The 21034-nt window shown below is 49.6% G+C and overlaps 1 protein-coding gene across 1 annotated transcript in view; it reads left to right on the top strand.

The window, feature by feature from the left end:
• SPTLC2 (serine palmitoyltransferase long chain base subunit 2) overlaps positions 1–14955 on the top strand; it is an 86786-nt gene extending 71831 nt beyond the window's left edge. The window contains exons 10-12 of the mRNA XM_045288166.1: positions 11138–11273; positions 13196–13325; positions 14559–14955. Coding sequence (XP_045144101.1) covers positions 11138–11273; positions 13196–13325; positions 14559–14678 — 386 coding nt within the window. The 3' untranslated portion in view covers positions 14679–14955. The remainder of the gene's footprint in view (positions 1–11137; positions 11274–13195; positions 13326–14558) is intronic.
• The last annotated feature ends 6079 nt before the right edge of the window (positions 14956–21034 follow it).

The following is a 21034-nucleotide window of genomic DNA, read 5'->3' on the forward strand; positions in this document are numbered from 1 at the left end:
ATGGAGGAGGACTTTGTGGATTGGGGTCAGACATATGGGTTAATGTTGGGCTTGTGGGTTTGGGCAGCACTCGGTTGGGATGTTTTCTTGATGTGCACTTAACCGTTATATAAAACTCTCTCTTATACATGGGTTTCTATGGATTTGTTTCTCTAAAGTACCCAGACTAACACAGCCAGCCAAAGCAACATCGCTACCACCTTAATTGTCCTGGCCACCACCATCTCTCCCCTGGTCTGTCTGCTTGGTCTTTGAGTCTATTCCAAACTGAGCAGTCAAGGTGAGAGCAAACACCTCACCAGGAAAGAGAGCCAAAAGGGCGTGCTAGGGAAGCCACGGGCACTGAACAAACCTCTCCTGCTTAGCCACCGTGTGGCTTGTCTTCCTTAAAACCCTCTGGAGCAGCGGTTCTCAACCTTCCTCATGCCGAGACCCTTTACGACAGCTCCTCATGTGTGGTGACCCCAACCATAACATTATTTTATTGCAACTTCATCACTGTCATTTTGCTACTGTGAAGAATCGGGTGACCCCTGTGAAAGGGTCGTTCGACCCCCAGGTTGAGAACCGCTGTTCTGGAGCGGCTCTTCTCATTGTCCGTCTGATGCTGATGGCCTTCAGCTGACCTTCATCCTGATCCGCCCGCTCCAGCTTGCTCCGCCCTTGGAAACACCGTGTGTGCTTTTGCTTGATGCTTAATGGAAGTGGCTCTCCAGCTCACTCAGGCCGTTTCTAAAATGCCACTTTAGTGTAAGCATTTGTTGTGGCTTGGGGCTTTGTTTGTGTTCTCCCTCTCCCACACTGGAATATATGCTCTATGCAGGCAGGAATGTTGTCTGTTTCGTTTACAATTCTGTCTCCTCAGGGCCTTCAGGTGTTCAGTACACGGTGGCTATGCAGGAGAGGTTTGTTCAGTGCCCACAGCTTCCTTAGCGTGCCCTTTCGGCTCTCTTTCCGGTGAGGTGTTTGCCTTTGGGGCAATCACTATGGTACTGTGTGTTTCCTGCCCTGTCTAGCAAATGTGTGCTGCAAGAATGAAATCTTGATCTTTAATTATTTTAGCTATTAGGGTTTCTTTTCCCTTTTTAAAATTGTTATTCTATCTGAGCGTTCAGCTGCCCTAAAGCTTCAAAGTATGTTAGTAGTAGACCCTGAACTTGACTACTTTGGTGTCTGTTTTGAAGCTTCTCTGAGGAATGCTGAAACGTATCACAGCCACTATTTGCATAGTTCTTGTAACTCTTCAGTTTGGTGAGTTGCTCAATGTAAACTTGGTGCCTTTTCCCCCCCAAAATTGAGCACTTTTTCTTTAACAGACATTGAATTTGAGAGGGTTACCATGTAAGTAAATATTAGGTGGAACACATTTGCATGGTCTGATGTAAATTTATTTAAAAAGAATTAGCAGTTAAAGTGGGGATTCAAAATTAGATTGGCTTCAGAAAACCCTAGAGACTAGGTAGTGGTTTTGATTTCTGTTGGTATCGAATTAAATGTTCGCTTGCTGCCTCCACTCCCCCGCCTCACAAGAAGTCAGTTATTTTTGGAACTCTGATGACCTGAATAAGCAGTCTGGAATCCTCACAGGCCTCGTTCTTCAGGATGTGCTTGCGCACGTAAGAACGTTCAGAAACATCACGCTTCAGCCCCTGCCTATCCACACCCCACTCAGCTGCTTCCCTTTTGAAGTAGGAACCACTCTCGCACCCCGCAGCCCCGCCCCCCAACCCAAACCCTTCTTTCTCAGCCAGCAGGAGCCTTGGTGCTGAAGTTCCAGCCCCAGTGTTTCTACTGTCACTGAGGAGCAGGATTTGAATCCCAGGCTTCTCAGAGAGTGCTTTCTCCAAGGGAAAGTTTCAGGAGACCTTGGTTGTGTGCTGATGTTACACCCGTCGTCCAGTGGCTGCTAGGCTTTTGTTAATCCCAAATGGACCTCTTCTCTGACCCCAAAGCGTCTCTCTATGCTTTCGTATTACAGTGGTGTGGTGTCCTGTCCTCAGAAGGGTTTCTTGACTGAAGGGCAGTGCCCTGCACAGTGTTAACTTCACCATGTGTACTGCAAGTCTTCTTCATAGGCGGTCTTCCATAGATGCGCCCATTTGGGTGGCGTTGTTAGTACTCTGTATCCGTCTTCCATCCACCTCTTCTTCTTGACAGAGAATGCAATAAAAAAAATCCTTTATACCAAAATATCAGGGCCGAGGGGGCAGATGGCTTTGAAGGAGAGAAAGTCGATCCTCAAATGGAAAACAACATTTGTCCTGGTCAACATTCTGTCAGTGCATGTTCATAGATTATCTTAGAAAGGGAAGAAAAGAGAGAAGCCTCCAATATTTTCATCCCTGGCTCAGGCCAAAGGCTCCCCCTGTGCAGGCTGTTTGCATACACTGCCCTTGTCCTCTGTGTTCTTGGAACACCCAGCCCTAAATGTTTGGGTCCATTTCCAGGGCTGTCTGCACAAAGCCCAAGGGGAGAATGCCGGAGGAGATCTCAGTTATAGCTCAGTGGTGCTGTTCTTTTGGTTTCTGGGTAACTGGCACGTAATAGTAGGGTATTTGATGGGGCTTCAAAAAGTTCGTGGAGAGTGGACCTCATTATGGCCCACCAAGCCCCAGGGATGATATCCCTGCTCGGAGCAGCCAATGCACAGGGAGGACTGTAGGGGCAGCCCCACCACAAGACACGACATCCTCTCACTGACCCATAATGCTACTGGGGACAGCACTGGAGATACTGTGCTGAAAGTGTGCCTGGTCTGCCTCACACACAGCGGGGTGAAACACAACGGGAGTGCAACAGGGCAGCAAGGGGAGCAAAGTAACCAAGTCCCCGAGGAGTCCTGAAGACAGACTTCTGACTTGGGGACAGGGCTTGCACCTCATCAGACCTGATTGGAAAACACTCATAAGGGTCAGCAGACAGACCTGGAACTATCTATCGATTGTTTTGTTTTGGTTAGCCCTTTATCTATATAAGATAGGCAGGACAATCTTGAGGAGAAAACAAAGGGACTGGCGGTCCCTAGGGAACATGGGAGAGGACCGGCTGGGGAGGGGGAGGGGGGAACCAACAAGCTCAGGGATAAGGGAACAAGAAGAGATCTAAAAATGATGGCGAGGAGGCCTGGTGGGGATTGATCAAGTGCAATGTATCCAAGAGGAATTACTGAGAGCTGAGTGGAGGGTGAGCATGATAGTGGGACAGGAGGAAGGTGAAAGGAACTAGAGGAAAGAAATAGGAAGCAAAAGCTGTTGTATAGACGTATAGCTATAGGCATGTATGTGGGTAAATATGTTAATTTATAATGAAAGGGATAAAGATCAATGTATATATATTTATATGTTAAGTATAAAGATAGCAGCCAGACTTTGGGCCTCTACTCAAAGCCTCCCTAAACACAAGAACACTTTATTCTGATAACCTAGGGCTATTTGATACTTACCTTCCTGACCCAATCACTGAGATGAAGTGGGTGCATAAGCAAATGTGAAGAAAAATGGATGGTGCCTGGCTATCAAAAGTTATAGCATCTGGGGTCTTAACGGCTTGAAGTTAAACAAGCGGCCATCCAGCAGGGAAGCCCACATAGAAGAAGCACACCAGCCTGTGTGACCATGAGGTGTCGACAGGATCAGGTATCAAAAGATCCAAAACAAACAGTTATATCCATGTGAAAGAGGGGGCTTGAAGTGGAGACCCAAAGCCCATCTGTAGACAATTGGACATAGCCCCACAGAAGGGTTACAAGGAGGGGACAATTCAACCAGGGTGCAGTATACCACCGATGAAACACATCATTCCTCTCATTCCTGAATGCTTCTTCCCCACCACTACCATGACCCAGTTCCACCTTACAAATCTGGCTAGACTGGAGAACACACATTGGTACAGATAAGAGTTCTCTACACATGGAATTCAGGACAGATAAACCCTCAGGAACAGTAATGGGAGTAGCGATATCATGAGGGGGTCAGGGGATGGTGGTGGGTGGGGGGGCGGCTCCCCGCTCCCACTACCATGACTCGAATTCGACCTTGCAAGTCTGGCTAGACCAGAGGATGTACACTGATATAGATAGGAACTGAAAATACAGGGAATCCAGGGCGGATGATCCCTACAGGACCAGTGGAGTGATTGGCGAAACAGGGAGGGTAAAGGGAGAATGGGTAGGAAAGAGGGAACTGATTACAAGGAACTATATGTGACCTCCTCCCTGGGGGACAACTGAAAAGTGGGTGAAGGGAGACGTCAGACAGGGCAAGATATGACAAAATAACAATTTATTAACTATCAAGGGCTCATGAGGGAGGGGAGAGCGGGGAGGGAGGGGAAAAATGAGGACCTAATGTCGGGGGTTTAAGTGGAGAGAAAATGTTTTGAGAATGATGTACAAATGCGCTTTACACATTGATGTGTGTATGGATTGCGATATCAGTTGTATGAGCCCCTAAGAAAATGTTTTTTTTTAAAAAACAACAACAAAGAAAAAACAAACCAAAAAAAACAGTTATATGAGCCCCTAATAAAATGTTTAAAAAAAAAAAAAAGAAATCCTATTACAAAAAAAAAAAAGAAATGAGAATTAGGGGTGAAAGGAAGTTTGTGGGCCCACCTTGGCCCCTGGGACTCTGCCTATGTGGATTAGAGCCAGAGACTTTGGGAGATGTGGTGTGGACACCCGGACTGGCGTGGGGGCAGGCTTCGTCGTCACTGTGTCAGGCAGGTCAGGCTCCAGGGGCCAGGCCAGCATACCGCATCACTTAGGTATTATTAAATAGAGTTTCTCAGGCACTTCCCCTTTCAAATGTTCGTGCTACCTAAGATTCCTCTGTACTTTGCCCTCCTTAACACCGGCGCGGGAGTGGGTCAGTTGGTAGTGGTTACAGAGTACCTGAGGAAGGGGACATTCAGCTCCTGGTTCCTGCACTCGGTATTACCTCTGGGACATAAGTTTCACCAGCTGTAAAATGCCTCTTAGTTTTGCTTCTGTCTGAAAGGGAGACGTGAGCACACCTACCCAGTCTCTTCTTGCTCTCAGAAGGTGCCGCTCCAGTGTGGGAAGATGCGGTGGTTTAAATGTGGCGCTGGAGAGGGATTCATTGTTCAGCCTCGCACATCTCTCTTCATGGTGTCGTCTTGACATGTCTCAGATTTTCAACTGTGCAAACTATCTCCAGTTCTTGTAACTGCTGACGCTGCAAGTTGAAGTCGAGCCTGAATCCTCTCTGAATAAGCCAAGAGACTTACTTCTTGCTGAGAAGAGAAGATTTTGCTGCTGGCCTAACACTGAAGTTAGCCAGGGCACCGTTGTGAAGCAATCAGTCAGCCTGCCCTGTGCGCACTGCTGGTAAGAGTGGAGTAAACTGAAACAATACCGTAACAGGAGGGAAGGCGCATGTGTAATCCGAGTAGACTGGGGAAACCAATAATAGACACTCAAGTATATCAGAAAGAAGTTTATGTACAAGAGCAATTGAATATTGAGAAAATGTCCCAGCCCAGATCAAGTCCATAAATCCAATATTAGCCTAAAAGTCCGATATCAATCTATAAAGTCTTCTTCAGACTCACAAAATGCATGCAGTGATGCCGAATGGTGGAGGACCGCAGGCCAGTGGGTTTGGATGTCCTGTGGATCTGGTGGCTTTGTAAGCATCTCAGTGTTGGCAGGGGTCTCTATGTGGCTTCTCCGGTTCCAGAGGTCTGGTTGCATCAGGGTAGGTCTATGTGGTTTCTCCAGCTCCCAGGGCGTAACGTATCACCATGTGTATTGTCGTAGAGCGTCTCTCAGGGAGTGAGCAGAGAGAGAGAGAAGTGTCTCCCGCTCTAAAGAGGAAAATACCCGAGTTCCCAGAATTCTCAGGAGAAGGCCATGCCCACACAGAGGCCTCGTTGGCTATGACCCATTGACAGACCAGACTCCACTCCTTTTACTCTTAATTCTCTCAAGTCCCAAATTGACCCTAGATTATGTAACTACTACATCGGGCTAGGAGTTGATTTGATAATGTTTAGAGATGTGCCAAGTGTACTTTCACCTGATTAGAGTTGTGTTCACTGACGAGTGTTTGTTGAGCTTGGCACCATGCCTGGTATATTACATCCTTTCTTCACTTTCAAGGAAACCAGGACGAAGCGCTTCCCTGATTTCTATGACAGTAACCTTTGAAAACCGTCTTCATGGGACTCATCTCTGATTCTAAAAACTTAGATATGAGGTCTTTAAGATATGTGTCCCAACTGTAGGTTTAGGTGCAGATGTGGGCACTGCAAACACGAGGAATGCTGAGTCGGTTTCTGATTTTTAAAACATGTTTTTGAAGAGCAGAATTCCCAGAGTGAAGCATACTCCTTTTTCTCTATTCAGTACTATCCAACCAAAGTGTAACATTAGGAAAAATAAACTTTCACAAAGCAAAAATAATACCTTTTGTACAGAGAGCTTATCGTTTGAGATGTTATCCCATCAGATTTATGAAATAAATAATCTTTGGACCAGACAATTAAAGTAAAAGTTTAATCAGTCTTAAACATAAATTATTAAATAAATGAGGTATTGTATAAAACATCCACAATGAAATGCTTGTGACAGTATACATTTTGATTGATGGATTACTTTTTTCCACCCTCACATTCCATCCCTTAATGTACTGTCCTTTAACTGACAAGTAACTGGAATTGGTCCTGGGACTGTGTTGTTTGGAGACCCCAAGCCAACAGGAGCCCGAGTGGCACAGCAGCTGAAGGTTAGAGCTTCACACCCCCCGACAAGGCAGTCTGCTTCTGCAGAAGTGGGCAGCCGTGAAAACCCGAGGCAATGCGCTCTGTCTTAACAGGAGCAACGTAAGTCAGAACCGGTTTGGGTTTGAAGCCAAGAAAATCCTGAAGTCTGTTCTTCCCTGATTTCAGATTATGGTCATTAATAAGAATGAGTAGTAGAGAATTCTTCAATTTCACGTTCTTCCATCCTGCTGTTTTATATGGCACGTACTTCAAAATGGGTTTTGCCATATTGTCGTCACAACCCAGTGTCACCTCAGAGCCAGAGGCAACCCCTTTGCCGTGTGTTTAACTGTCAGGCCTCGCTGATTGTCTACTTCACGTGGCTCCTTCGACACCCCTTGAGGTTATCTTTGAAATTACTAGGTCAAACCATAGAACCTGCCTTTGGGGGCTAAAAAGAGCCAAACATTAGTGGTTTTATGGTACAGTCTGAGAATTCGGTAGGGCAAACAAACCTCTTAATGTCTGTGGTTCACCCCAAACGAGTTGACTTTCTCCCAGTGCTGTGGGTACAGGCTGCCTGCTCAAAACGAGCTCTTTGGAAGATTCTCCACTGGTTCTTGACCAGGCTCTTCGTTGGAAATCAACATTGTGCAAAGATGGAGGATTTCTGGTAGTTTTCAGACCACCCACTTGTCCGGCTTGTAGATTCAGGAAAGGCGACCACAGGCGCAGCGACAGCTCAGATTGGCCGGTGTGCTCCTCACTGTGGCCGCCAGTCTGGCGGTCCCCTCGGGGAGAGGAGGCCCGGAGGAGACGCAGCTGGATGAGGCAGAGCTGTGTGACTGGAGGGCCCATGGCCTCCCCACCGCCCTTTCCTCCGGGCTGGCTCTTGGAGCTTCCTCCCAGGGCTCTGTGGTCACCATCCTTGGCCTGCTCTGCTCTGTGGGCCTGGGCACTGGCCGCAGTCCCACCCAGGTGGCCCAGTTTGGCTCACATAAGGATGCCATTAAACCGACAGGCATTTCTTCCAAATACCCTCTCCCAAGCCTCTTTCTTTCCTCCCCCTCACCGCCCAGGCAGTTTTGAGCTGCAGGGCCCCAGGCCTCATAGGAGCTGCGAACCCCAGTGTGGCCTTGCTGTCACACTGTGCCTAGTTGATGTGCACGACAGTCGGCAGTGGGGCAGGTGCTGCAGGTGTGAGTGTTGGATAAAGAGTAAGTTAGTGGCCGGGAGTGCGGGTGTCCCTGATTAAAGCCCAGCATCCTGGCAGCACCAAAAAAAAAGAGTAAGTGAGGAGTAGGGCATTTGGTTGCCTCTTACTCGCCCAGTCTCCAGAGGCCACTCACCCACACCCCCTGCACTTGCCTGTCGGGAGGGCTGTTCCAGACGAAAGTGCAGACGCTATTGCCCAGTCAGGGCTTTGTGCGTTACACTGAAAACCGAGGGAGTTCTGGGTGTGGTCTGGAAGAGAAAGCTTGGCCTGGAATCTGAAGAGCCAATGCCTCCTTCCAAACCGAAGACCTTGGGGAAAGTAAGTTACGTCTCTGGGCCTGTTGATTTATGTGTAAAGTAGAGTTTCTTTTCTAAAAAAACACTCTTTTCCTAAAGCAGTTAGAAACAAATGAAACTGAGTTGTTAATTGCTAGTTTCTGTCATTCTTTACTTACCTGGGTGTGACTGGGTGGTGTAGTGGTTTACTTACTGGGCTGCTGAACAGGGAGCTAACTGCTAACCTTCCCAGCGGCTCTGAGGGAAAGACAGTCTCTACTCCAGTCTCAGAACCCCGCAGGGCAGTTCTGAGTTTGCTTTGGTTTGGTGCAACTGGGGTGTTTACATATATCTTTAGGAAAGACTTTATTTTGTATCTAAACCTTATAGCCACTCAACTGAAGATCGGTAATCTTCGCTCTGATGTCCCTCAATAGGTGGTGTTAGCAGAATGGATAAGCAAGTTGTGGTGTCTCCTTACAATGGGATCCTACTACATAGTAAGGGAAATGCATAGCCTGGGGGTTTTAAAGACCCGTTTCCAGCTGTGTGCAGGATTGTTCATTTAGGTGTTTTGTTTTTTCATGAGACGTGTCAAGGGAACATGTGAATGACTAATGAAGCAGACAGTTCCATCTCCTTTCATTTAACAAACTTGTCTAGACTTGATGAGTCGGCAGTACAGACAGGAAGGTTTGCCTCTTTTCACATTTCTTCTTTACCTGGATAGTTTTTGTTTTGTCTGGATGAGTCAGTCCCCTGGGAGTGACAGTCCCCTGGGAAAATGAGAGCACAGTGACGTCCAGACGTGTCGTCCACATGAAGCCCCAGTCAGATGCAGCAGACTTAGGTCATTCGGTCCGCTCTGACAAATGCATCTCGTCATGTAGCATCACAAAGTCACGTGAGGCTGGAGATCCCCTTGCAGAGGAGTCTCGGGGAGGAGATGAGCCAGACAGGGTGCGATGTAACCATGAAAAATACAGCTTTTCTCTAGTTCCTAAATGCTTCCTCCCCCCCACACACATCATGATCTGAATTCTACCTCGCAAGTCTGGCTAGACCAGAGGATGTACACTGGTACAGATAGGAACTAGAAACACAGGGAATCCAGGGCCGATGATCCCTACAGGACCAGTGGTGTGAGTGGCGATACTGGGAGGGTAGAGGGAGAGTGGGTTGGAAAGAGGGAACTGATTACAAGGATCTATATGTGACCTCCTCCTTGGGGGACGGACAACAGAAAAGTGGGTGAAGGGAGATGTCGGACAGGGCAGGATATGACAAAATAATAATTTATAAATTATCAAGGGCTCATGAGGGAGGGGGCAGCAGGGAGGGAGGGGAAAAATGAGAACCTGATGCCAGGGGCTTACATGGAGCGCAAATGTTTTGAGAATGATGAGGGCAATGAATGTACAAATGTGCTTTACATAATTGATGGATGTATGGATTGTGATGAGTCGTATGAGCCCCTAATAAAATGATTAAAAAACAAAAACAAAACAAATCCTGTGTGGAACTTTTTGTCACAGTTTCCTCACGCTGTTGCAATCCTACCCCAACTCCCCGGCCCCCACGATTTCTCTGGTCCTCTCTATTGTTTCCTATTGCTATAATCATGCCCATTTCAGATTTCATATGAATGAAGTTGTCCAACACACAGGTTTCCTACGATCCAAAAGGGGAGCATTTATTCTGGTGAGACTTTTCAGAGCCAAAGTGGCGAAAAGCAAGGGCGCTCTTTACCATTCATTTATATGGTGGGACTTTTTTGAGCATTCCCTGACTCCCCAAAATCACCTACCAAATCATACCAAAGGACACGTGAAACCTAACAGCATACTAACACACATACAGGTCAGAGCTGGGGCTGATGGTGCTGGGGTGCAGGCGTAGGCCCTGGGGGGTGGGGGAGAGGAGCTCGCCAATGCTAATCTGGTAGCTCCGGGTGCCCGGCTCCTGCTTTGTCTGTGTGTCCATACGTCCTTCCTTCATTTTCTTTCTTCCATCCCGCCTTTCTTTCCTTCCTTCCAAGTGAAAGCCCTCTTCAGGTTTATTTCGGTTAAGGAAAATGTACCAATATAGACCCTTTGTAAAACACAAAGTGGCGGAAAGAGCATTTTTGAACAGCGGGAGGCACCTGCGCAGTCTGTTGTGTTGGGTCTGGCTGGTCGCACTCAGCGATGCCCTGGGGAGTGGTCCTCCTTGGCTCTGGTCCCCGCCGCTTGTCCCTGTGTCTGTATGGCATTCCCGCTTCAGTCCCATGCTCTCATTCCCTCCCTTTCTGATGTAGGAGCATCATTGTGGTAGGTGTGTGACAGCCTTGTCTGCTGATACTCCTTTCTGGCCTTTGGATGGACTTTTCTCCCATTGTGGATTGGAGTTTTCTATTTCTTTGAATTTTAAACCTAAGTATCCATAGTTGGGAACTTCACCTGATTGGATGCTGGATTTTGATGCATACTTAGGTCTTGTTCTTGGAACTCGGGGATCCTCGGGGCTTGCTCTAAACATTGTGGGGGCTGCGCCCAAGCAGCCTGCAGGGGCTGGGGTATGTTCCACGGCCTATCTGTTCTGGAGGCTGAGAATCCAAAAGTCAAAGGGCCTCATCTGTTAGTTGTTAAACTTCGTGTTCCAAGTTAGTTTAAACCCTGTGGTCAGCACCTGGTACCTAGAGTACAGAGCAGGGTAGCAGATGCGGTCCCGGCTTGGGTGTGGAAGCTTTATAATAACATTAATATAATTGATCAATATAGTCAGATCAGTGAGTTTTAAACCGATTTGTGTGTGTGTGTACGCCAAAAGATTTTCTGTTGGAAATGAACTCCAGCCTGGGCCCGACTAGGCGGATGAGCTCGAGAAGTGCCCTCCCTGCCCCTCCCGCTCAGACTGTGTTGTCTTCCCTCCCTGGACCGTCCAGGCAGAGACTGTGTGCAGCAGTTAGCAGAGAACACCAGGTACTTCCGGAGGCGCCTGAAGAAGATGGGCTTCATCATCTACGGCAACGAAGACTCCCCGGTGGTGCCCCTGATGCTCTACATGCCGGCCAAAATTGGGTAGGCCCCCTCGCCAACTCTGCACACCCTCCCTGGGCCTCCAGAAGCTGGGGGTAGGACTGGGGACTGTGGGTTTGGGTGGAGACAAACGTTCTGTCTCTCCATAGGAGGCTTCACGTGCTAGACGTGCTGTCAGCTAAACAGCAGGTTTTACATGGAACGTATTGTCGATTTGTTCATCCTTTCATCAAGCATGTGAGTGCGTGATACGGGCATTGTTCTAGGGGAGTGGTGTCGAGGGGCGAGTAGAACACAGCAACCCTCGGCCTGCTGGAGCTCACATCCTCCTGCGCCCGAGCCAGCCCCATTAACATCACTACGTTAGTAGGCGTTAGAGGATAGGCTATAGGGAACATAGAGCAGCATTTAAAGGGGTCAGGAGTCCCTTGTGGGGCGTCTGATTAGGCTGTTAAATACAATTGGGCAGGCCTCATTGGGAATCTACTTCCCGACACTTGAAAACAAAGTGTGACTGTAACTGTACGGAAAACCATTCTACGCCTAAGTGCACAGAAGCTGGAGGATAACGGCGCTGGCGTTCCAGTGCATGCACCTCTTTTGGAATGGGTGCATTTTGATCAGATTAAGATCAGGTCCGGTTCAGTCCTCAGATTTAACTGAACTTTTCAAAGGAGCACATACACTGAATCTTGGAAGCCCCAGGGCCTTCCACCACCCCGGACTCCCGAGGGGCGCTCAGCAAGCTTTTATTGGTTCGAATTCCAGACTCACTGCATCCAGCTGATTCCAGCTCAGCGACTCTCGTGAGTGTCCAAGGCTGTAGACGTTTATGAAAGCAGAAAGCCTCATCCTGCTCTCTCGGAGTGGCTGGTGGTTTCGGACAGCTGACCTCTTGGTTAGTGGCCCATAGTGTAACCCACTAATGCCACCAGGGCTCCTATTGATGTGACTAGCAGGAAGTACTAACCTGGAAAAGCTGGAAGTATCGTGGTTCCAAAGATAGGAAAGAGGAAATCGGAGGAAAGGTGCTTAAGATCAGCCACGGAAAAGTCTGTGGCGCACAAGTGTACTGTGGCACACGGTCCCCAGGGACGGGGTCAGCTCTGGTACCCTGTCTGCTCTCCGCACGTGGACGGACTGGACAGTGTATGAAGCTCTAGAACGGAATAGACCGTTTCAGCATGTGGGCTGGAGGCACAGGGTGTTCAGCTCCAGCACCCTGAGGATACCCTGGCACTGGAGAGGGTGAAAGCCTCTTTGAAAAGGCTGGTATTAACGTAGTGCTCAGCACGCAGGAATCCCAGAAGCAGCGTACAGGAAGAGCTTTGCCAAGACAAAACGCATTAGCAAGAAGAAAAGACCAAGAACAATATAATTCACATAACGGAATTCACATGTAAGTTCGTACTGTGTTATTTAGACAAGATACAGAGGTGGGGTAAAGTCACCCGCCGCCAATTTGGCAGATGGCAGGCACTTTAAACACGACCATGAACCATGCTGTCTGGTGAATCGCTGCCAGAGTCAGCTGGCCTGACACACACCCAAAGGCACCCTGAGTTCCAGAGGCAGTCGTGCCCTGAGATGATTGGTGACAGTCAGTTTGGACAACCTGTCCGCAGAGAGGTGCCCGTATCACAGCCTTTGTGGCCTCAAACTGTCAGTCAAGTTAATTGTGGGCTTCCAGGGCAGTCTTCCTCATCTCGGGGTTCTCTCAGACTTCAGCCCCAAGTAATTGGGTTCGGCCAGCTGTGTTCTTTCTTCCACCTGGGTGAAGGGAGCCTGGCAGGAGAGGCCCAGCTCAGCGCGGAATGGACGTGGTGTTTGTGACCTGCCCATCTTCACTTTCAGAGGAGCTGGGGGCACTCCTTGTGGCAGGCCCCAGTGACGCTTCACCAGCGAGCCGTCAGGCCTTCCCACTGGACACATCCTGATTTGCTTTCCTCTGTTTCCTTTTGCAGCGCCTTTGGACGGGAGATGTTGAAGCGGAACATCGGTGTGGTTGTGGTGGGATTTCCTGCGACCCCGATCATTGAGTCCAGAGCCAGGTTTTGCTTGTCGGCAGCTCACACCAAAGAATTACTCGATACTGTGAGTAGACGTTTCGGCCTGGATGTAACTAAATATGTCTGCTTCTGAGAAAGCCTTCATGTCAGATGAGCTTGAAGGCAGGCTAATCCTGATGTTCTTGGAGCAAATGAATTGGCAAAACAGAGGCAGTTGTACCCCGTGCTGCTAGGAATATTCTCACTCCACCTGAATGGCAGCCTCTGTAGATGGGCCCTGGGCCCTGCACCAAGAGGGCCGTGCAGAGCTCTCTGCCTTCCTCCTGCTGCACTCAGTGCCCCAGGGATACAGCTCTCTGCCTACGCTAACCTCTGTGGACGTTGTCACTCTGCCTGCACATCTTCTCTCTCGAGCATCCTTTCCCCTTTGTCTGGCTGCCTCCGCACGTTCTCTTTGCCTTTCTAAATCTCGTCTCTTTCGGTGTTGCTGTGGAGGACATGTACAACAAAATGTACACCAGGCGCAGTTGTTTGTACGTGTGCAGCTTAGTGGCACTGTGCATTCTCTGAGTTGTGCAGACATTCTCACTTCTCGAGTTGCTCCTCCCTCATGAACACAAACTCGCTGCCCCCACCTGCACCCCCAAAGCTTCCTGTCTGGTCCTTCAAGTTGCTGTTGTCAATCTGAATCCACAAAGCTGCTTCTTCGAAGAGCTTACAGCGCAGGGTGAATGTTTACTTTTTTTTTTTTTTAACTGACCAAGCTAAACTGTTATTCAATCTTAAGATGACTTCTGTGGATGTTTGAGATTTCATGGTGATTGGGGCGGTGGTTCACCACTGTGTTTCATCCACCCTCAGTGACTCCAGAAAGTCCAGCATCCATGAGCATTTGCAATTCTGCTGTACATTTCTCCCTTCTAAGCAGGATTCTTCGGTAGAGTGTTTCATCAAAGCCGCTCAGGAATGGTAACTGGGTAGCATCCAGATGTGGTCTCCTGGCCCAGGAGGCAGTTGTTCCTGGATACCAGGAGCCAGCCATACACGCCATGTCCCCTCCTATTCCTGACTTCCTCCTCCTCTCTTTGTTGCTCCAGGTGACTAGGACCTACCTACTCTTGGGTCAGGGATGGTTGCTTGCTCAGAAAAGCAGCTCTTTCCTACCGCTGTACTGCCTTCTCTGGGAGTAAATGGACTAGGGTAGCAGTCCCTCCCCTGATAGCCTCAGCCTCCGCTGTGTATAGAAAACCACCCAGGAAGCGGTGTGCATGCGTCTGACCGGCCCTGGCTGACCTTTGCTCTGTCCCGTGTGTTGCAGGCTTTGAAAGAGATAGATGAAGTTGGGGACCTACTGCAGCTGAAGTATTCCCGGCATCGGTTGGTGCCTCTCCTGGACAGGCCTTTTGACGAGACGACTTACGAAGAGACAGAAGACTGAGCCTTTCTGGTGCTCCCGGCGACAACCCTCCTCCCCTTGCCCAGGACAGCGTGTGGCCTTTCTGAGCCAGTCCCAGGAACCACACTTCAGGGGCCAGTGCGAGCGCAAAACATTTCCTCATCTACTGCAGGTGGCCTCCTCCACTCGAAATGGTTTTTTGTAAATAGTTTGGGGAAAAAAAAGAAACCGCTTCTCACCGTTCCTTTGCAGCATCTCACCTTTCAAGAGAGAGGTGGCTTGTGTTTGTTTTTCCATTAAAAGAAGTTTTATTTTGTAACTATTCTACTCGTGAAATCACACTAACCCCAGCCTGTCGCTGGCTAACCATGCAGGCCTGTCTGTTTCCCATCCACCATGCAGGCTGAAGGGTCCCATTCTGGGCCCATCAAGAGCCCCTACTGGCCCAGGCCCTGCAGCCTCGCAGCGCACCTGGCCCTCCTTCCTGAGGAGCAAGTGCCTTCCACTCCTTCCCAGTCAGCTACCTTTGAATCCTTCTGTAGTCTGCCAAGTGAGCAACCAAAGCATTCTTTCTTTCGTCTTAAGTTTTGCCTCTTAAAAGCATCCGGAAGCAGTGATGTTGCTCGTCCGTCGTCTGGCTCACCCCGGCCCTGGACTCCCACGGGCTTTGATCTTTGCACACTTTGTTCTGGTCGTCAGAGGTGGTCTCCCCCCACTATCAGATACTTCTTCAAGGCAGTCACAGTGTCTGGGCCTTTCCCAAGGTCTAACCCTAACCCCCCTACTGCCCTCTGTGGAGAATACTTGCTGTTTCAGAAGCACCCACCTGTCATCCTGGCCAGACTTCCTTGTAGCGAGCTGGCCCTCCGGTGGGTGGAGAGAATTGATTCCTGCTTGTGGATAGCCCGCAGTGAGCGTTTCTTACTGCTTCCCACTTTTCAAAACCATGACGGCCTCTGCCGGTCCAGGGCCTCCACGACCTGTAGCTTTCCTTCAAAAGGAAGAGACGGTAAACCCCCGTGAGAAATTATCTGTCATGCACCTGTTTGCGGATTCAGGTTGGTAACTCAGCCCTTGGAGAAGCTGACCTCTTCAAATATCACGGTTTTGATGGCTAGTTTGTTTTTCCTTTTCTTGATGTCCTAAGACAGCCTGAACTTAGCATCTGGAGCTTAGTGTCTCCCGTCCTTCCATTTCTTCTTTCCTCCTCCCCCAGCTCCTGTTTTGTTTTTGGTTTTTTAAGTACTTTTGGCCACACAGCCCTTCCCCAAAGCGGGGTGCTGTGTTTTGCCTCCATCTTCATAGCCCTGCCGTGTAGAGGGACTTGTCCAGAGAGCTGCATGCTGCCCGACCACAGAGCCAAGCTGGAGCCACCACTCTGCCATTCTTAACTTTCCTGCCAACCAAAGCTTACATAAGGAGACCCAAGATCAGCTATCTTTTGGGCACCATCAAAGTAGCCCTGGGAAAGATTGCCAACAGAGTGGGAAAAGACTGTGGAAGAAGTGTTCCATCTCTTGTCTCTCTGTCTGTCTCTCTCTCAATCGGTCATTTTGTTGGGGAGGAACCTCAGTCCAGATTCTCCCTGGCGACTTGCGTGTCACTGCGTGTGCAGGCACATGTGGAGTGCTGTATTCGTGTTTTGAGTGTGTTATCTTTGGTGACTCTCCCTGTCTGAGAGCTTTAAACCCCAGAGATCTTCCAAGGTTTGATTTTACATTTTTAATGACTGAAAAAGAACCAAGTAGTGAGACCGGGAGCATCCTTAGCATGTTCAAGTGCCAGTGCAGGAGCGATGGGCACGCACGAAGTTGCTAATCCTGTAGTCAAACAGGCTGCGAATCCTTCTTGCACATCTCGTTCCTCCCATAGAACCAACGCTACAGCCCCAGCCAGCCTGCTCCCTGCAGTTCATGTTTAATGGTTGGCCCAAGGCTGGCAGAAGTCACACACTTTGTAAAGTCACGAAAGGACCTGCTACTTTTCTTAATGTCGGTGTGATGAGGTGATGGCCAATTAAGATGTCAGTTCGTGTGGGCATTAAAACCCCAACACAACAGCAGCATGATCTGCTGTGCCCGGTGCATTGCCCGTTCAGAATGAGCATAGTTCCGTTTTATTTGGAAGGGACAAAACTCCTCTCCCCGGGATCTCTGGATTTTCAGAAGCCCGACGGTCCTCTGTCCAGTCTACGTAGGGCTTGCCTTGAAAGTATAATGGCAATGGAGGGTCCGTGGCATCTCACAGGCATCATTATTTACTCAAACACCAGGGAACGTCAGAGCAGGGTTAAATGCAGTCTTTGGGAATGAGGAACACTGGTGTACTAACATAGCTTAGTAGGGCCTTTGCTCCAGAATCTGAGGGGTTCCAGGAGGCACCAGTGAACCGTTACTACCAGAAGCCAGTGTCCAGCCGGTCACTGGACGATGACTAGTCCTCATTGCTCTCTCTCCCCCCGCTGTGTGTCCAAGGTCAGAGCGTGAACACCAACTTCTCATGCAGTCATGTTAGCTGAATGGAAACCTCCCACCCAGCCAGAGAAGGTTGTCCCTGCCTCGTGACCGATTCTTCCCATGAGCCCTCTCTAGTCTCTCCCTCCTTTATGGGCGTTTTGTTGCCTCTCTTTCAATTCCCAACTCCAGAGACAACGTGGTAGTGCTAGCTTTAGGGGTGGGGGGCCCCTTGTATACTCACCTGCCCATTTCAAGAAGAGGCCAGGAATTGATTCGTTCTTGCCAAGCTAGGAGAGCCTGTAGCTGAGTTTCTTGTGACGTTGTGTGGCCCAGCCACATTTCCTAGTGGGCCGTTCCCTTCTCTGCCTTCCCGTGACGAAGGGGACCAGCGGCTTCCATTGGGGAGCTGTCCTGGCTTCTCACGGAAGGAATCAAGAAACAATGATAGCCCCCCCCACCTCTCTGCTCACACCCCCTCCGCCACCCTTTCCCAAACTGCTGAGGAACTCCGGCCCCCAGTGCTGATGGACCGGGCAGTGTGCAGAACAGCTTGACGGGCCAGAGGCCCGTGGGCAAAGAGCAGTTAGTGAAGTCTTGGCTTTCTAGAATCCAGAAGGGTGTGGCGGAAGCGCCTGTTGGTGGTGCTCATGCGTGTGGTTGCTCACCGGGCTGCTGCCTGCAAGCTCAGCAGCTGGAGACCACCAGCCACTTGTTGGGAGACACACGACTCGGTGGCAGACCCAGCTAGAGCAGCTTCCATATCATGGGTTGGCATTCTAGCACACTCAGAACTGCCGCGACCCTACTCCCACTGAGGTTCTTTGCTCGAGTCCTGGGCCACCCCAGCTGGGTTCTCCTCGTTTGTAGCAAGGGAGGGAGGAGAGTGGCCTGCTCTCTTAACTGCCGCCCTTCCCGAAGATGAAGGTGAAAGGTGTGAAAATCAAAGGGTTCCTAGTGGATGTTGAGCCTCCCCCAAATGTACAGGTGTGCTGCTCTATGCTTCCCATGGGAGATCGCCGTGGCCCCCCCTCCCCCCCAACATCTTACCCATTGGGCTAGTGAATCAGAAACCTTCCCCAGGGAGAGAAGCATGCCTGTGCTCTCCTGCACAGTCTCTGTAGCCAGCACTCAGGCTCCCAGCCAGTTGCCAGATAGTAGAACTGAAGGGTGGCCTCCCGGCATACTGGAGAAGTACTGGGGCTAGCCAGTGAGCCCTGGGTTCTTTCCATCGTACAGAGACTACTGCCAGCCCTTATTTCCAGGGACTTCTTTTCTGGGCATCTTGAGCTGTAGACTGAGTGTTTTCTAGGGACCAAAGGGACTAGCGTGTGCTCTTAATGAAAATGGTTTTCTGTCTTCCCTGATGAGTCTGGAGAATTCACGTTCGCAGGCCACCCTTGGGAGAGGCTTGGTGAGGAAAGCTGTGGGCCTGCTTAGTTACCATGTTGCTGTAACTGTTAGATGCCATAGAGTAGTTCCGACTCCTAGCGGCCATTCTGTCCAACAGAAGGAGATCCTGCCCAGTCCTGCGCCAGCCTCCGAGCCATCGCTGTGTGTGAGCCTGTCGTTGGCAACCACTGTGTCCATCTGTCTTGTTCAAGGTCTTCCCCTTTTTCATTCACCCACTACTTTGGTGAACACATGTTCCGTCTCAGGGACGGCCCTTCCTGCTGACAGCTCCAAAGTACACAAGATGAAGTCTCACCACCCTCACTTCTAAAGAGCACACTGGCTGGACTTCTCCCAAGTCACATTTGTTTTCTGGCAGCCCATGGCTTGCTCAGTGTTCTTTGCCAACACCATCATTCAAATGCATCAGTTCTTCTCTGATCTTCCTGAGTCACGGTCCAGCTTTTGCCTGCATACGAGGCAGTTCAAACTACAAGGCCTCCTGCAACACATATACCAAACTGCCAAGGCCCATGTCAGGCACACCGCAGTCCTCAGAGTAACGCTGCTGCTTACACTCCTCAGAGAGGTCTTTCACAGCAGATCTGCCCCGAGCGATACTTCACTTGGTCTCCTGGCTGATGCTCCCTCCCATCGGCATGGATTGTGGCTCCAAGTAAAATGAAATCCACGCTGTCTTCAGTCTTTCTCCACTTCTCGTGGTGTTTGTGGCTTGTTGGTCCAAGGTGTGAGGGCTTGCGATGTCTCTGTGTTGCAGCGGAATCCGTTCTGCAGGCTGCAGTCTTCGCTCTCATCAGTAAGTGTTTCAAGTCTTTGCTTTCAGCAGTGAGGTTGTGCCATCGGCATATTGCAGCTTGTTCGTGAGTCTTCCTCCCATCCTGATACCATGTTCTTATTCTTCCTGTCGCGTGCACACGATAAAGAGCCGTAAGCGGTGATTCTTTTTGGAATGATGCATCATAATAAACTGACCCGAAAGAATGCAATGGCTTTTCAAGTGCAGCTGCTGCGAAGCAGCACCCAAACCCCTGCCCTTTCTGAGCAGTTGTGCACAGGTTGGATTACTGAAGGTAAAACCAGAGCAGCCGCCTGGCCTGCTTTCTAAGTATCCTGCCGTGTTGCCATTGCCTGGATAACTCCTCCGTGCACTGGGAGCCCTGAGCCAGCACGGCATCTGCTTTTGCCAACCTGGAAAACCTCCAGCTTGGCTGCTTGGCCCAGGTCTTCAAGGGCATGGGCACATCACTGGTAGGAGTGGTGACCTGGCTTCACTGTTAGCATAGGTCTTGTTAGGTTTGTGAAGGTAAACTTAAACAGTGGTTGGAGTGAGAAGCGTGCCCCTGCCAGTTCTTCCCGGGACGCTGGTGAAAATCGCCATAATTCGCCAAGCTGCATGCCCACAGAATCTTAATGATCCCTCTCTGTCTAAAGGCAGCTAATGTTAAGAGAAGGGGAAAGAGATAGAATAAGAATACACAAGTTGCCAGTGGGGGAGCCGATGTTTTCTTGGCCCTTGTTTGTCCATTGATCAAGTTACCTGTAAACTGGAATTTGTAAGGGGTTCTGTGATACCCCGAGTCTGTTGCTATAATCTGTGAAAATGAGAAGAGGGGACATGTAAATAAATAGAAACCAAACATTTTTTTAATCTAGTTAACATTTTAAAATCACTCTCATTCTTTCTTACCCACTTTTTGGCAGATGATTTCTTTTTTTACTTTGATGGATGACTGAAATTACAAACAGTGGTTGGGGTGAGCCTGGTCAGTCCTGAAAGTGCATGTCAAGAACTGGAGATAACTTTCAGAATTATCCCATGCAAATATGCCCTGTTCTACCCCAATAAAATATTCAGAAAGATCGATACCTGCTTTTATTCCTCGAGTACCTTCTCTGTGTCCGGCCGTGCACTAAACAAGCTATTGCCAGTGAACAGAGGACTGCCGTTCCAGCTTCGTGGCAAACAAGTGTATGAAAGCGGGCTCTGCGTGCGCAGTGCTGTCCAGGCCACTGAGTGCGTGCTAGAAGACGGTAGCCGGTGTCTGGTTTAGACCCGAGCTTCTCAGAGGAAGTGCAGACTCTCCCCAGAAGGGAGGCAGTGGGCCCCATGACCAGGGGTGGTGGGCTGGAGGGCACCGGGCTTGGGAGTTAGGGTGAGCAGTGCGTCCTCCTGCACTGGGAGGCCAGGACCAGTTGAAACCCTGAAGGTCAGTTTTGAAGTCACTGACAGACTGGTGATAAAATGTACATGGCAATGGAAAGCTAGACTACCCACGATGATGTTGAAAGGCTTCTGGTAACTGACTGCAAGACTTTCTATAAAGGCGCAGTAACATTGAGACAGGGTGCCATCAACGCCAGGACAGCCACAGCGATCCGTGGGACACTCGTGGGGCTGGTTTTTACTCAGCAAAGGGGTCAAGGCCACTCAGTGGGGAAAGCAGTCACGTCAATGGACGGTGCCAGAACAACTGGATAATTCATTTGGGAGAAAATGGCCATCAACCTTTCTTCCCTACCCACCGTGTATAG

The sequence above is a fragment of the Echinops telfairi genome, unplaced genomic scaffold, assembly GCF_000313985.2.
Source record: "Echinops telfairi isolate 266 unplaced genomic scaffold, ASM31398v2 ScPeMD7_18;HRSCAF=68, whole genome shotgun sequence".
NCBI classification, from domain to species: domain Eukaryota; kingdom Metazoa; phylum Chordata; class Mammalia; order Afrosoricida; family Tenrecidae; genus Echinops; species Echinops telfairi.